The sequence below is a fragment of the Aulonocara stuartgranti genome (assembly GCF_965226115.1).
Source record: "Aulonocara stuartgranti genome assembly, chromosome: 6".
NCBI lineage: Eukaryota > Metazoa > Chordata > Actinopteri > Cichliformes > Cichlidae > Aulonocara > Aulonocara stuartgranti.
In genome coordinates, this window is record NC_138944.1 from 39907023 (window position 1) to 39922465 (window position 15443).

The window sequence follows — 15443 nt, forward strand, 5'->3', positions numbered from 1 at the left end:
ATTCCTAATGAAAAGGTCGTTGAGAACAAATGCCTTATTTGAGATCGAGCGGCAGTTTAATAGAGCCATGTTAATCGGCGGTGCTGGAGTGTCACTGTTTACACCCTGCGGGGCTTGGTGTAGGTTCGCACTGCATACTCCTCGGGGTTTTTTACCGTTTAGTATAATCCGTGGGACAATAGGACGGTCACTCACATGGTCTGGAAAAACTGTTTTCAGACACGGCGTCCTGATGAAGCCCATGCGAGGAGACTGTGCATTGAGCTGGAGGTCCGCCTTAGCAAAAACATCCACTGTTGAGAACTCCAAGCAGGCCGTTAAATCAGCGGTACTCTTATATTTCCGTAGTCTCACTTGGATGCCCGCTCTCCTTCCTCGTCTTCTCTGACGGTGATTTGTCCGGGAACGGCGGCTCCGGTTTTTCCCTGGCCCAGGCAAGCAAGGGACGTAATGGGCAACAGCTGATCGCCCGAGAGGTGGAGAGAAGCCTCGAAAATATTTCCAGGTTTCATCCATAGATTTCATAGTTGATTTAATCCGAAGTAGAGTGTGGCGATCGTAAACATAGGTAGCTGTAATCTTATCCACAGACAGCAGCAAAATGGGTAATGCAACATAAAACAGAAGAAGAACACAGAGTCTGACAGCGGCATTGCCGATCACAGGCGCCATCTTGTCACGGATCTCCTCCTCCTCTCTGGTGTCCTGGATTGTTGATTACCTGACAGGAAGACCACAATATGTACGTCTCCCACAGTGTGTGTCTGACAAGGTGATTAGCAACACAGGGGCACCACAGGGGACTGTCCTCTCCCCCTTCCTCTTCACCCTCTACACCACAGACTTCAGCCACTGCACAGAGACCTGCCATCTTCAGAAGTTTTCTGATGACTCTGCGGTGGTTGGATGCATCAGCAGGGATGATGAGACAGAGTACCGGGCTGTGGTCGACTCCTTTGTCACGTGGTGTGAGCAGAATCATCTGCAGCTCAACGTGGCAAAGACCAAGGAACTGATCGTGGACTTCAGGAAGACCAGGAAACACTTGACCCCTGTTTCAATCCAGGGGGTCAGTGTTGACATTGTGGAGGACTATAAATACCTTGGAGTACACATTGACAATAAACTGGACTGGGCTAAAAACACCACAGCACTTTACAGGAAGGGCCAGAGTCGTCTCTATTTTTTGAGGCGACTGAGGTCCTTCAACATCTGCCAGAAAATGCTCAGGATCTTCTATGAGTCTGTGGTGGCCAGTGCGATCCTCTATGCTGTTGCATGCTGGGGGAGCAGGCTGAGGGTCGCAGATGCCAACAGACTTAATAAACTGATCCGTAAGGCCAGCAATGTTGTGGGGATGGAGCTGGACTCCCTCAAGGTGGTGTCGGAGAGGCGGATGCTGTCCAAGATAAAGACAATGTTGGATAACACCTCCCACCCACTCCATGACATGCTGGTCAGTCACAGGAGCTCGTTCAGTGAGAGACTGAGATTACCGAAAAGCACCACTGAACGACACAGGAAATCATTCCTGCCTGTGGCCATCTCCCTGTACAACGCATCCACTTAACACACTGGTTACTGCTACAACTACACATGTTTCTTTTCCAACTATTTATTTATAAGTGACTTATGTATGTATGTATGTATATATATGTATATATTGTACTATTCTTAGTTAGCGTATTGTCTGTCTTGTCTTAATATTGGTTTAAAATGGAGCACTGTAACAAAAAATAATTTCCCCCAGGGATCAATAAAGTATTCTGATTCTGATTCTGATTCTGATTAATGATTCAATCCTCTTTCTTCCTTATTCTGATGCTCAGTATGAAATGCAGCAAGCTGTCTTGACCATGTCTACATGCTTAAAAGGCTTTGAGTTGCTGCTGATGCTCACTCCTTGGCGGCCGCTTATCGGGGCCTGGAGCCTGGGGCTCGCTCGGGCCACTTCAGAGGTGGGGTGCCCCCGGCCTCTCGGCCTGGGGCTCGGTCACTCAGGCACGGCTGGCTGCCGGCGGAGCTCACGGGCGCGTCACTGCAACTCCCCCTGGCTTCTGCTCCGCGGCTGCTGAGTGAGCCCTCATCTGGGACTCTCCTCAGCTCTTTCTGGGACAGTGGCGCAGCTGCCCCTCTGTTGGTCTTCCTTGGTCTCTTGTGTTCTGGGGGCCTCTGGATGTCTGGAGTTTTGATCTCCTCCATACCTGCTTCATGCCCTGGAGGACGGGGCTGTGGCCCCCCCACACCCTCTAGCAGATTATTACATGAAGGAACCTTTTAAAAACAAGCGCGTCCATGCTCACAGGTGTACACACGGGTGATCACACCCACAAACTACACCCTTTGTGGCTCCTACCTCAAAGCACACTGTTCTGTTGATCTTATGTGCTGCACAATAATGTTTAATATTTAGTATTTACTGTCATATTCCCATATATCATTGTGATGTTGTTTATTCTATTACTCTTGTTCTCTTCTGCTTGTTTTCTTTTTTCTTTCTCAGCAGGTGATCCAGGTGATTGATATATGCATTTTTTTTCTCTGCCCGTTCTGTTGGTTTTTGTCTTTTGCCCTTCTCCCCCGTCCCTCTTCTCAGCTGTTTCTCTTTCCCTCTTTCTTTCTCCCCTTCTTTCCTCCAGTCAAGTCTGTCCCGTATTCAGTAAGTGAAAATAAAATAAACAATAAAAGGTGAATCAAATGGACCATTACGGCAAGGCTGGGATGGTCAATTTGGTAAAGTAAATCCGTTGGGCATCTTTCTTTGCCTTTAGACAACAATTCTGATGGCAAAAGAGCCAAACGGGACAGGCAAAAAAAAAGAAAAAAAAGACAAACTGTGAGCAGCTCTGAGGGCAAAAAGGGATTTAATTTACCTACTAAAGTGGTCGATGAGTGCATGTCAAGTCAAGTTGCTTTTATTGCTTTTACTGTCTTTTATTGTATATATATATATATATATATATATATATATATATATATATATGTGTGTGTGTGTGTGTGTGTGTGTGTGTGTGTGTGTGTGTGTGTGTGTGTGTGTGTGTCTTTCTCAGTCCGCTTTGTGTTGCTGACATGTAATTGTCTGATTCATATTTTGCATCAACGAGCTGCATATACTTCTGTGGACTTTTTGCCTGTTTTTGCACATGCACATTTGCTGTTTTGATTTCAGGAATTCTCTAAAGTTTCAAATAAATCCGCTACATTTCACTTCTATGTCTGAACTTTTTTCTTAACTTTTTTTTTCTCCACAATAGGCATTTTAAAAAAAATGGTGCCCAAGTCTTAAAACGTTGTTGGTGTTAAAATGTTTTCATTCATTGATCGGAGAGCTGATGTGAAAAGGGTGAGTCTATGTTGTGAAAAATACCTGAGTTATGAAAACTGTTTTGAGAAAAACGTGTCAAGTGATCGAGAAAATGTGTGCGCTGTCTAAAGCTTTTGTTTTGAAAATACAAGTGCGTCTTCCGTTGACGTCGCCTAGGTGTTTTCCAGGTAAATTTGGTCGGTTGTACGCGCTTAGACACATGCCGGAGTAGGAGTTGTTAATGATGTGAGTCCGCTGATATCAGCAGATTTGTGGTGAAATATAAAATATTTTTATAAGCTCGCAGATGAGAAATTACACGTGTTGTTGTGACAAGTCTGTTTCTCGATGAGGGCAAGTTGACGTTTTATTCGTTTTATTTGCCTCCTGGGCTCTGAAGAGGAAGTTTAATTTGAATAGTCGCTATCACAGCCTCGAGGTCGGAGCGATGTCTCTGAGCGATGAGTTGACTGTTCTGTTCCTTCTGATCAGCGGGGTTTCTGCTGTGATTGGTATGTAGACCCTTTTAAGTACTTATCTTAGAATCACTGTTTCTTCAAACCTTGGGTTCAATAAAATTGACAAGTTTATACACCGAAGAGTACATACAAAGTTGATCTGTTTTGCGCTGTTTTAAGGGCAATCATTAATCATACGTTCACTTAATAAAGTTTTATTTATGTCACCATGTAATTTAAAGTTCCTGGCATGTGTCTAACGAGCTGAGCACAAAAGGAGAAAAAACTGGTAAAATGTGGACATTGTTGCACGTGACAAAAACATGGTGATAAAAGTAACAATCAAACTGCTACAAATATGTAAAGACTATGACTTAAAAGTTATCACAACACCCAAACGACGTGAAGGTTAATGAAATTGGCATGCTAAAAGCATAGGTAACGTGTTTATGCAGTGTGCTGTCACTTTTCTAATACATTTGAATAATCAAACACTTTATCCTCTTTGAGGTGAGACATTTGACCAAAAATCTAAAGGAAAATCTTTTATTAAATGAATTCAATTTAATTGAACAAAATGTTACACTGGTCTTTAATGTCACCTGTTGGAGTTTTGGACCTCTCCCCCTTGATTTCTAAGATGTTTGAGGGTTTTCTTACGTGTGTTCTCCTTTCCAAATTTCCCCAACAGTGGGACTTGTGTTGACCAGGCCATTCCATAACCCTGAATGTATTTTTTTGTTGTTGTTGGGAAATTAAAATGGGAATTTTGTGCTGTTCTTGAGAGCACCTCATCTATTTGACAGGTGATCTCTCATTATCCTCAAACACTTTCTGACATGATGTATTCATGGTTAAGGGAAGGACTGCAAGCTGTCCTGTTCCTAAAACAGAGCATTTACAGCCCTACCTTTGACTCGTCTGTCCATAGCACATTCTGTCACCACACCTGGTCTTTTCCTGTATGGTTGCTGGAACGCTGTAGTTTTCCTCAGAGTTCTTTTTGAATAGCAAATTTTTCTAGTGAAGGTTGGATTCATGCCCCTTTTTTCTGTGTGTACTATTACTCTAACAGTTACAGAGCTACCTGTAGATGTCTTGCTGACATTTGAAGCTCTTAAAGATTTCCATTTCCTTCAAGCATCTGCTGTTCTGATGAGTTTGCTTGAGCAAGCAATGCTGTTCAGACTGGACGTCTTTTTTTGTCGTTGTTGTTGTTGCCACGCACCCTTTCTCTGGAAGACTGCTCCAGCCATTATCTATAGGCAGTACAGTGTCCGTGAGATGTCGTTATTATTATTTCAAATCACTGTTTCTGGGAACTCATCTCCAGACCTGCTAATTTTGATAGCAGAAGCTAAGTTGATAGCGATTTGTTAATGATTTAAGGAAAAGGTGGGTGTGGGTGTGGGTGTGTTTGGGAATGTTATGTGTTTTTAGACTTTGTGATACTATGAAAATATAAAGTTATAAATGTGATCAAGGTCCAGGCTGCTGCTGAGGTGATGTTCATATAATTGTGGCCATTTTACAATCAGTTTAATTAGTAATCAGGTAGCTCTGTCCCTGCTTGCTTCGAATCTTTTCACAGAAACTTTTAAGAACAGTTTCATTTAGTGGAAAACCTTTTGCTTAAGTTGTCATTTCCCTCTCAGATGCTTTGTCGTTCTATTTATAGGAACACAGCTAACCGGTCCTGTTGTGGCGCGCTGACATTCTTCAATGCTGAACCACATATCAGCTAATTTTGATCAACTGCAACACTAAACTTCCCTTATAAAACAAAGGTCAACTATGGGCACTGTGAGTGTTTGCAAACTGTACTGTGAAAGAGGGTGAGGTCTTGATAAACCTGTCTGATAAAGGACGGTACCAGCTACAGTGCGTATTCCACAGAACTGAACAAGTCAGTTGATGACACTCTGATGTCCTTGTCCTCACACTTTAATTCATCAAATCAAATACGTGTATGTTTGTTTGTGGTTGGTTTGGTGGCGTTCATTGGAATTTCAAACATTATAACTATTATATGACCAACCCAGGTCCATCAAGAAAAATGTTTTCTCTGAAAGTTGACCTGCACAAACAATCTGACCTCCACCACATCCTACACATTTGAGATGAGGTTGTTTGGCTGTGAACTGCAGTCATTAACTTTCAGTGTGTTCACATCAACATCACTTTATTGTTTTTCTTTTTCAAAGAGGTCTCAAATATCACCTGAAATGACAAACAGCAATGTGGCAAATTCTTTGATTTAACCTTGTGTTGGGCCAAGTCATCATCAATGATGACCGCAAAAAATACCCCCTAACCCTCTGACCCTATGGTATCAGAATATGTTTGTTTGTGTTGTGTTTTTTAGCTTTTAAAAGGTTTAGATGTAAGGTTTACAGCTGCACTTTAGGGCAGTAGTATGAATCAAGCAACAGACAGCAGACAATCTTTAAAACTGATCATTTCTATAGTCGTCCAACTTTCTTAAACACGGGACCGTCTCATGTTTCCACCATCCGTCAGACACATGAACTCTGTGCAGGATTATTAAATAACATCTAATGGGATCGGAAGTGGCAGGTTAATTCTTGCCCTTTTGGAATGATTCATTCATTTAACTTTAGCTGTAACAACTCATATTCCTAGATGTACAGTAATTTCCCATAATAGCATGACAGAGTTCTACTACTTTTAATAGGAAATAAGACAGCCCCCAACAAGAACTCTAACTATGATCTAACTAACAGTTCAATCCTTGGAGAGAAGTAGTAAAGCTCTATTACTTTTGGATTGTTCTTTAGCCTTCTACACAGTTTCACCTCAGACGTCTCTCACAACATTTAAACATTTAGAATAACAATCTCAAGGCCTGGATTCTTGACTTTCTAACTAACAGGAATCTGAGTCCAGATTAATAGAACTCGTTTCAATCAACTGGTTTCCCACAGGGATGTGTGCTATTGCTATTATTTATCCTGTACATAGCTATGTGCCACAGCAGGTATGGCAACAGGATCATGTTAAAAGTATGCAGATGACCCTGTTGTTAGCTGACTCTAGGACAAAGCGATCAGCTGCTGCAGAGTCCGTGATGGCTTTGTGAATGGTGTGATGAGTTGTACGTTCAGGTAAACATATTCATGACAAAAGATGCCGTTAAATTTAGAAAATCTACACAACAGGTCAAGTTAACTGAAGGTCAACTGCACACTTAACTTTGAAGCAAACGCTGCAGCCGTGTGTGTATTTATTCTTTTTTACGGCGCCTGACACCTTTGATTGTTGTCTGTGGCTGTTTTGAAAATGAGCATTTGAAGATGGATGGCTCATCTACTGCAGATGGAGTCAAGGAGCTTGAACCTGAGCTGTTGTCCTGAGAAGCACACACTCGCGATATCTTTCAGCAAAGATTATATGATTTTGCAAAACGTTCAAAGACTGATAAGTTGTTAATACCAGCAGTGAACACAATAAGCTCTAAAGATTTAGCAGTTTATACATTTTGGTTGGAACCTGATGTGGAAGTGTTTGATACTGGCTGTAGTTCTCCAGTCGCTAAACACTTTCTGCAGTGTGTGTTTCCTCTGGACTGTAGTGCCGTTTATCTAACTAAATTACTGTTGTGTGAAATTTGTATAAAAACGCATAGAGATGATCTTTTCTTGAATATAATTAGAAAGCCCAAAAAAAAAAAATGTAAAAGTTTCTGTAGTGCCTACTTTCTGTGGTCCACACAGTGTCATTGTTTTGGTTGGTAGTTATGGACAGCATCATGTTCCTGGTGTAATTAACTTTCACTATTTCTGCTTTAAAGTTATCTTTGCTTTCTGAGTTTGGTTTTCATTTTGCATGGATCAGTAAAGGCTTTAATGTAGCTTTTCCGCCCACACCAAACGTTTTTGACAATTACCTTTGGATCCTTGTTTTGCTTAAATGTTGATGTTCACGCCCTTTAAGACTCAAAACAGGCTGGAGAGAAACCAGAAAAACAACAGCTACATCTGCCACTGTAAGTTTACCTTGAGACAGAGTATGCGTTAACACTCCCTTTCTTGTGAAATCCGACACAGGAGCAGCGGCACGGTAACTGCATAGACTGTTCGTGTCTGTACAGATCTGATTGGCTCCAATGATAAATGTGTTTATCCAGCTCTGACAGCACGTATGAAAGTTGAAATTTTAACAAATGTTTTCTTTGGTGTAAAACTAACAAAAAAACCCAACTACATCCACCCCGCTAACAACATCCACCCCGCTAACAACATCCACCCCGCTAACAACATCCACCCCGCTAACAACACGCAGCAAGCAGAGGTGTGGATATGATGAAACTTCAGTTCCTGTGTGCAAATTTCCCAGAAGAATTTCCCAAACAAAACAAAACAACATTGTAGGTGGCAGATTTTTTTTTTTCTTATGTCCCCTCAGCTCTGAGGGTGTAACCAGGCAACCCTATAATAAGGCTCGATTACATGATTCAACCATGTGGGAGGGCCACTGATGCAGTCAGGTGTTTCTATTATTGTGTCCACCCCATTTATAGTAATGATGGTAAGCTGAATATTTCTCTCCTTCATTTCTTCGAATTTCTGAAAAGTTCCCAAAGAAAAATAAAGTCTGACTTCTGGTGGAAAATGCTCTGAACAGGATATATGAAATAAATGTCTCTTTCCTCTTTTTCTTATTTGCAGTTTTACCTCCAACAAATGTAAGAGTGAGCTGCCAAAATGTAAAGGTCTCTGTCCGCTGGGATTACAGAACCCAACCACAAATATTTAGAGGAACCCTTCATCCATGGTAAGAATGAGCTTTTATAATACATTATGTTCAAACTTATTTGGATTTTACTTTGTGTGATACAGGTGCCTAAATGCACTGCTGTGCTCGTTCTGTTGCTTTGTGCGCTCCCGTTTGTCAGCATTAGACTCTGGAAAGACTTTTATTTTTGAGAAACTTAAACTTTCCTCCACTATATTTAAAGTATTATTCATGGGATTAATCTGTCTTTGTTCTTTTGTTTTTTATTTAGGAATTGTACATTTGAAACCACAGATCACGAGTATGACCTGAGCAACTGTATCTGGAAATCTGGGGATGAGAGATATCTCAAGTTCATGTATGTCAGTGTAGCAGCTGTACAGGGAGGCATCAAGTCTGAAGCTGAGAAGTCAAATACTTTCTCCTTTAACAGTTTCGTCACAGTCGACACAAAATGTAAGCAATGCTGCTAGTAAACATTTTTCAGAGCCTGGTTTAAGTGAGAGAGATGGAGATTAAGCTTGGATATCTCTTCTCTTCTTCTTAGGTTCTTTAGAGTTCCCTCCTGTAGAAATAAAACTGAAGGAGAAGATGTCCACAGTAAGTTTCCAGAATCCCCTCAAGTTCTACAAAGAGATGGCACAGAAGGACACGCGTGAATACCAAATCGACTTTACAGTTAAAAATGAACAGGTAAGGGGTGGCTGGCATATACTGCTGAAAATTGTTGTGTGTTTTTATGTGTTTTGACAAATGAAACCGTGATGATACTTATAAGATGTAGTGATTTCATTTTAAACCTTGCATATTCTTTATGAGGAAGAAAATTAATCAACACATTAATAAACATGAAAGCTGCATGCTGCACGTGTTTATTGGCTATAACAGAATACAGAATTTTAGTTCAATCATTTGATAAATGTGCGATAAATGCAGGCTATCTGCTCTCCAAGTGAAGTGTATGTCAGTATAGCAGCTGTACAGGGAGTGAAGTGAAGTGAAGAAGTCACTTGGATGAGTGACGAAACGTTTCCCCCACAAAACGCTACGTCCAGATGAACAGAATCAACTTTTTGGAGATTTACTTTCCTGGATGATTGAGATGCATCAAGACCATGATAAGGCTCAAATGTTTCTCTGGGTCTGTACAGATGTTTCTTTTTCTTATTCCTGACCAAAATGAGTCTTGATAGTGAAGATTTTGATCAAATTCACATCCTTGTGCTCTGGGAAGCAGTTATGAGTCTGTAAGATCATTTTCAGGAAGCTTTTTGGGACGCAAAAAATATTTTCGTGTTTTTTATTGCAGACAAAAGTTTGCTGGTTGTAAACTACATCTGAAAAATTTAGAAGTGACAATATTAACTGCCTCCTGGAAATCAAGAATAAAGATGTTGTATATTATATAGTACTTATTTAATACCTGGAGCCAGATATGAGCATGAGCAGTCCACCTGTTGGTAATAACGCACCAATGCGCTACGTGTCACAACCACCATGATCTGCATTATTTCTGTTAATTAACTTGAATAATCAAGACATTAATAAATTCCTCTGTGACTTTCAGGGAGAATTTACAACGTCATGCACAGATGAAAAAATCTGCCAATGTGATAATGTGTCATTCAAAGAGGGTGTGAAGAAGTGCGTCAATGTGAGTGGAACGTTGTTTGTCGGGGTCGGTGCTCAGCAGGTGGAGTTCAAGGAGACAGAGACATGCACGATCTCACCTCCCCAACGTAAGTGTTTTTATTTTTTGTTTTTTATTGGCGGTGTGGGACAGAGACGAGTGGTTTTAGGATCAACAAAGTTGAGAAACTAAAGGCACAGGCACATCTGTCAACAGGAAGTAGTTCAGTATTTTGTTTTTGGTGCTATACTGGTGTGAAAAATGGTCAGAATTTGCTAGCGTGACTACATGTTAAATAGATTTCCAAAGGACAGTAAATTTGTAGATAAAACATTCTTTCAAGTAGTGTCCGAGATATTTGAATGCTCTGCGTCTGTGAAGGTTCTCATGCTCTGCGTTCAGTCATCATAAGGCCATGGTTTCTACATGATTAACTTGATGGGAGGGCATTCAGAAGAGAAACACCACAAAAATCAACATAGAAGCTTGAAAATATCCGCTGAGTACTAGAGTTAGGGGTGCAGAATGTCCTGGCAGAACACGTCTCTAATTTGTGAGCACATGTCCTGAGCATCTGTTGCATGTGATCGCACAGCAAGCATCTCATTGGGGTGGTAGATCTATAGTAACTGCAGGCTGAAGATGTTTAAAAATGCAGCCCTGTATGAGTTTATGGGTTGGATTTGTAAATTAGAACCAACTGATGTCGTTTTTGTTTAGTTTGGTTTTAGCTTTACTTTGTGCCTGAATTAACCTTTTGTATGTTTTGTTTTTTTAGCAGGTTCCAATGAGGTGATACTCGCAGCTGTGCTGTCAGCCTTGCTTTTATTTGTTCTCATTGTGGTAACAGCTTGCATCTGTAAGCTAAAGGCATGGACATTTAACCCCTCAGATACTCTACCATCATCTCTGGTAAGGTGTCAAATAAAAAACTAAACTAAAATAAGCAGATCATGATGTTGCTTTAGCTGTTTTTTGTTTTTTTTAACCTTGTGCCAAATGCTTTTTCTGTTCCTGTACCTTGCAGAAGGACAGTGCAGGGAATCAGAGCAAGCATCCAACCAACCCAACCAGACCACACATTAGTCGAATCTCTGTCGAAAGCTTAGGCAGCAGTCAGGACGACCCCGAGGAAACTGTTCTTCTCAAGGACACCGGTCAGTCTGCAGACAACAGCAGTGCTGGCTCTGACTACAACCCTAGCAACTCCTGCTACGCAGAGAGACCGCATTTGGACAGCAGCGATTCTGACAGAAGCGGGACGGATGATGACTCTGGAGATGACTCGGTAAAGACGGAGTGTGTTTCAATTGAAGAAAGGTCTGCTTATGACTGCCCACATGTGATGATGGACATGGGTGGTGGAGACATGGTTACAGGTTACACTGGGAAGTAAGTCATGACTCAGAGGACTGAAGCTGTTTTTTTGTTTAAACTCAGGTCATCAAAGGTTACAGTCTAAGCCCACCTTTGGAATGTGAGTTTATAACAATATGAAATCTTCACTATATTTTTGCCTTTTGAACATATTCGGCCAGTGGTTAACACTGCACTGACAGACTTGGCTGTCTCAGGGAAGCAAGCTGGACATCTTTGTCTTCCAGCTGTTTTCTGTCGGGTTACAGAGGCAGCTAGCTGGATCTCTGCTGGTTTCTGCCCCTGCATCAGATACAAGAATAATAGGCAACTTTTATATACCGTCTTTTAATCTCTGCTTAACATATATGTCTATATATAAAGTGATCCGCCACAATATTAAAATCACCTGCCTATTATTGTTTCGGGCTCAGCAGTGCTATGTGACAGTGTTTCCTTTCACTGTGGAGTGGAGCTTCTCTGCATTGTGCTTTTTTCGCTACATGCTGCAGAGAAGTGATCAGTTTGGACGTTTTTCAGTGTAGTGAGGTGACTGACTGATGTAGATTAATCCAAAGGAGGTTGTTGGAATATTAACTACTACTTTGATCTATTGAAAGCAGTTGCAGTGAAAGGTGCAAATATCTACTGATTGTCAGGGGCAACCATATTAACTAATCTAAACAAATATAATGTATTTGCATCTTTTTGTATTGTGCTCTACAACAATTGCTTCCATTCATTTTCTAAATTTGTGTTGGGGCTTATCAAAGCAGCGTCATAGCGTGGCTGGAGCCTATACCAGCCGACGGTGTGTGTGAGACATTTGGGACAGGGGCGTCCGTCCATCTGTTCTCTTAACTTTATATCTAAGACAATGGAGCCTGTCTGAGACTCACCCTGGGGGAAAGTCTATCACCAGGCCAGTGGCTCAAATAAAACCCAACTATCTATAACAGGGTAAATAAACATGATTGTTTTTCTGTCTTTTTGTTGTATTGACCCTTAAACACTCTTAAAATGCCTTAGAGCCATTGTAAGGGTTTTGCATGAATAGTCAGAGATAAACCAGCAATTTTCCACACCTGACAGCAGATCTGCAGGTGTCACAACTACCTTTCAATGTTGCTGACGGTGCCACACCTATGCAGCCGGCAAAACCTGCTCTGTAGGCCATGGGTTAGTGCCTTTGTTCTGCTTGCCTCAGAAGCACGCAGGTTTGTTGTTTACTTCAGGGTTGATGTTTTGTTTTTTTCTATGATGTGGGAATGTAAAATATTGTTGTATTTTTGTACAGCTTGAAACATGAAACATGAAAACGTATCAAACATGAGTTTTTCCTCTGACTGAAACATTTAGGCCTGCTCTCAGCACGCGGTCCTTTATTGCATAACAAGAAGGAATGTAAACACATTTTGTCCTGTGGGGATTAGACGGCACGTTAAAACCGGCAGGAACCCGGAAAATTGCTTCTGTCTTGTTTTGATCATTTATTCAGAACTTTTATGATTTTATCGCCAGCAGTGACGACTGTTTATGGCTGGGTGTGACTTGAAGTGTTCCAATACAAATCAAATGTAAGGGGATGCATTACAGGTGAAAAGAAGGAAAGAATTTTCTAATATAACTATTAATCTTCCATTGTGGATTACTTAAAGTAAGAATATTTGTAATATCTATTTTCTGAAATGTAATGATTTTGCATTATCATACATATTTCTTCCACGACACGATCCTGACCAAATACAGTGCTTTTTTCATTTTGCTCATATTTTAGTGTAAATGCTGTCGTCAACAGTTGCCATGCTTTTTAATAAATTGAGTGAAGTGTTGCTGAAGTGGACATTTGAACTGGCCAGAAAATGTGTTTTTGTATTTTTTAGTTTTTGTGAAGCATTATTTAAGTTTATGTAATATCACATTGAAACTTGCCAAGATAACTTCTTCGATTATGATCCAACCAACAAAAGTAAGAAATACTGGTGTTAAAGGCAACGTGTAGATACATCAGTATTAGGCTTTTGGTTGCTGTCATGTTTTATTTTACCTCAAATCATATATTTGGATAAAAACAACAAGGTTCTTACTTGCTCACTAAGTTACAGGCATAAATTGCAGGGTACAATCAAAGATGGTAGAAAACACATAATCCTGCTAATTAATAGACTAATAAAAAAATTGAACTACTACTCCAAACTGAAGCAAAAATGTCTTGAACAGCAAGCAATCATTTCTTTATATGTTTAAAATTCTTCAGACTCATGTATTTTAGATCATGGTTCATTAAAGCCTTAAAAAGGCAACACTATTCAAACAACTTGGCAAAGAAACCATTTGAAACGTTGTCTAGGCACTAGTAAGATACTTTTTTTGCACCACTCAGGTGATTTCCTAAGAGCCAATAACTTGCCATATTTTTTTTTTTTTTTTTTTTTTTTGTTTTCCTGTCATTTATTCACTATTTTTCCTTTGTACGTGTGCATACATGGTTTTGTTATGTCTTTTTTTTTTTTTTTTTTTTTTTTGCCATATTTCAGCATGATGTGTTCTTGGAAAAAAAAAAATACCCGCTCCTTTTGAGAAAACTGAACAAGTTTTTCTCAGTAGCAGGCCTGAAAAGCTTATCTGCAGATCAGCAGATGAACTCATGTAAAAGTGATGTGGTAGTTCAGAGCAGGTTAAACTGGTTTGCAGTTCAGTGGTGACGTTTACAGTAACAGTGCTGCGTGGTGTTCACTATCAGTGTAACAGGGAACATGTAAATTTTAACTGATTATTCAGTCGCCTTTATGTATAAAGACAGCATGATACATGATCTGCTCTAATCCTGTTGAAGTCAATTAAATCTGGATGTCAGAGCAGCACAGCTCAGCTGATCACAGCCTGCACTGGCCCTGTAGAAATAGAATCAATAGAAATTACTGCAACTTAAATTAAGTGATTGTTTTCTTCCCCATACCCACTTTAACTCCTGACTTTAGTCATTTTTCTGTTTAAGTATGAAGGCAGAGACACACATCTACAAAGAGCCTTTTTTTAATTTCCTGTTTTTCTCTGCTTGTGCTTCACAAAACTTTACTTCAGGCTCAATCTCACATTCCACCAGTAAAGATGTGAAATCAACGTAGCGTGGAGAGAAGCGCGTTTCCTTTATTGTTGCAGGTTAGGTGTTTAAAGTGACCCTCTAAATTGTTCTTGTTTGTACTCCACCTCGTTATCCTTATTTGTTGCTCACAGCTCAGTTTAGACACGTGGCTAGCAAACAAGTTGCCATAGCAATGTTAGTAAAATTTGTGCTGGAGCTGATCCCTGTTTTGCTTGATGGGCAGGCCGCCTCCAGCTGCCTGCGTCAGAGCTCATCTCTGTTTGAAGAGGAGGACAGCACTTTCTCCTGTTTCAACTACAGAGCTTCATCAGCCCCTGCTGGTGATTAGTTGGATCTACAACAGCACAGAAGGACTTAAGTCTTGTGTAGCAATCAGTTTAATTCAATTGTATTGATGTTGTTTTTTCTTTTAATTATGCTAAATGTGTTGATATCTCAGCCCTTCAGTGAACACCAATGAATTAGTACAAAATGTAAAGTTTATGAAATGCACAAAAGATAAACATCTTGTATTTACAGTAATAGTTTAGAGATGTTATTAAATGTGTATCTTAAGTTTGTGCACAGACACATAAGCTTTATCAATGTAAGCTTATTTCATAACATCATATAGTGACCAAATTACTACAATTATAATCATAAAAATGCTCAAACTACTCGTACAAACTCGGCTCTTCAGACCGGACGCATCTCATTCACTATGAGACAAACAGGCCCATAAGAAAGTAAGTGTACAACTAAAATGCAGACCTGTTAAACATTATATACAGTGAGTTTTTTTTAAATTGATGATAATAACCATAATAAAATTAATATTGCTGCTTAGATATGATT

At 40.2% G+C, this 15443-nt stretch overlaps 1 protein-coding gene across 3 annotated transcripts; it reads left to right on the top strand.

The window, feature by feature from the left end:
* Window positions 1-3488: 3488 nt before the first annotated feature.
* Window positions 3489-12720, top strand: ifngr1 (interferon gamma receptor 1). 3 transcript variants are annotated; one of them, XM_082537197.1, is made up of 7 exons: window positions 3489-3816; window positions 8451-8556; window positions 8789-8973; window positions 9065-9210; window positions 10085-10256; window positions 10926-11059; window positions 11175-12720. In XM_082537197.1, exons 1-7 carry the CDS (start codon window positions 3753-3755, stop codon window positions 11541-11543), a joined length of 1176 nt encoding a protein of 391 aa, XP_082393323.1. In that variant the 5' UTR covers window positions 3489-3752; the 3' UTR covers window positions 11544-12720. The 3 variants fall into 3 exon arrangements, with proteins under 3 accessions (XP_082393323.1, XP_082393322.1, XP_082393321.1); XM_082537196.1 differs by lacking the exon at window positions 3489-3816 and adding an exon at window positions 8200-8310 and having other exon boundaries at window positions 10929-11059; XM_082537195.1 differs by lacking the exon at window positions 3489-3816 and adding an exon at window positions 8202-8310.
* Window positions 12721-15443: the final 2723 nt, after the last annotated feature.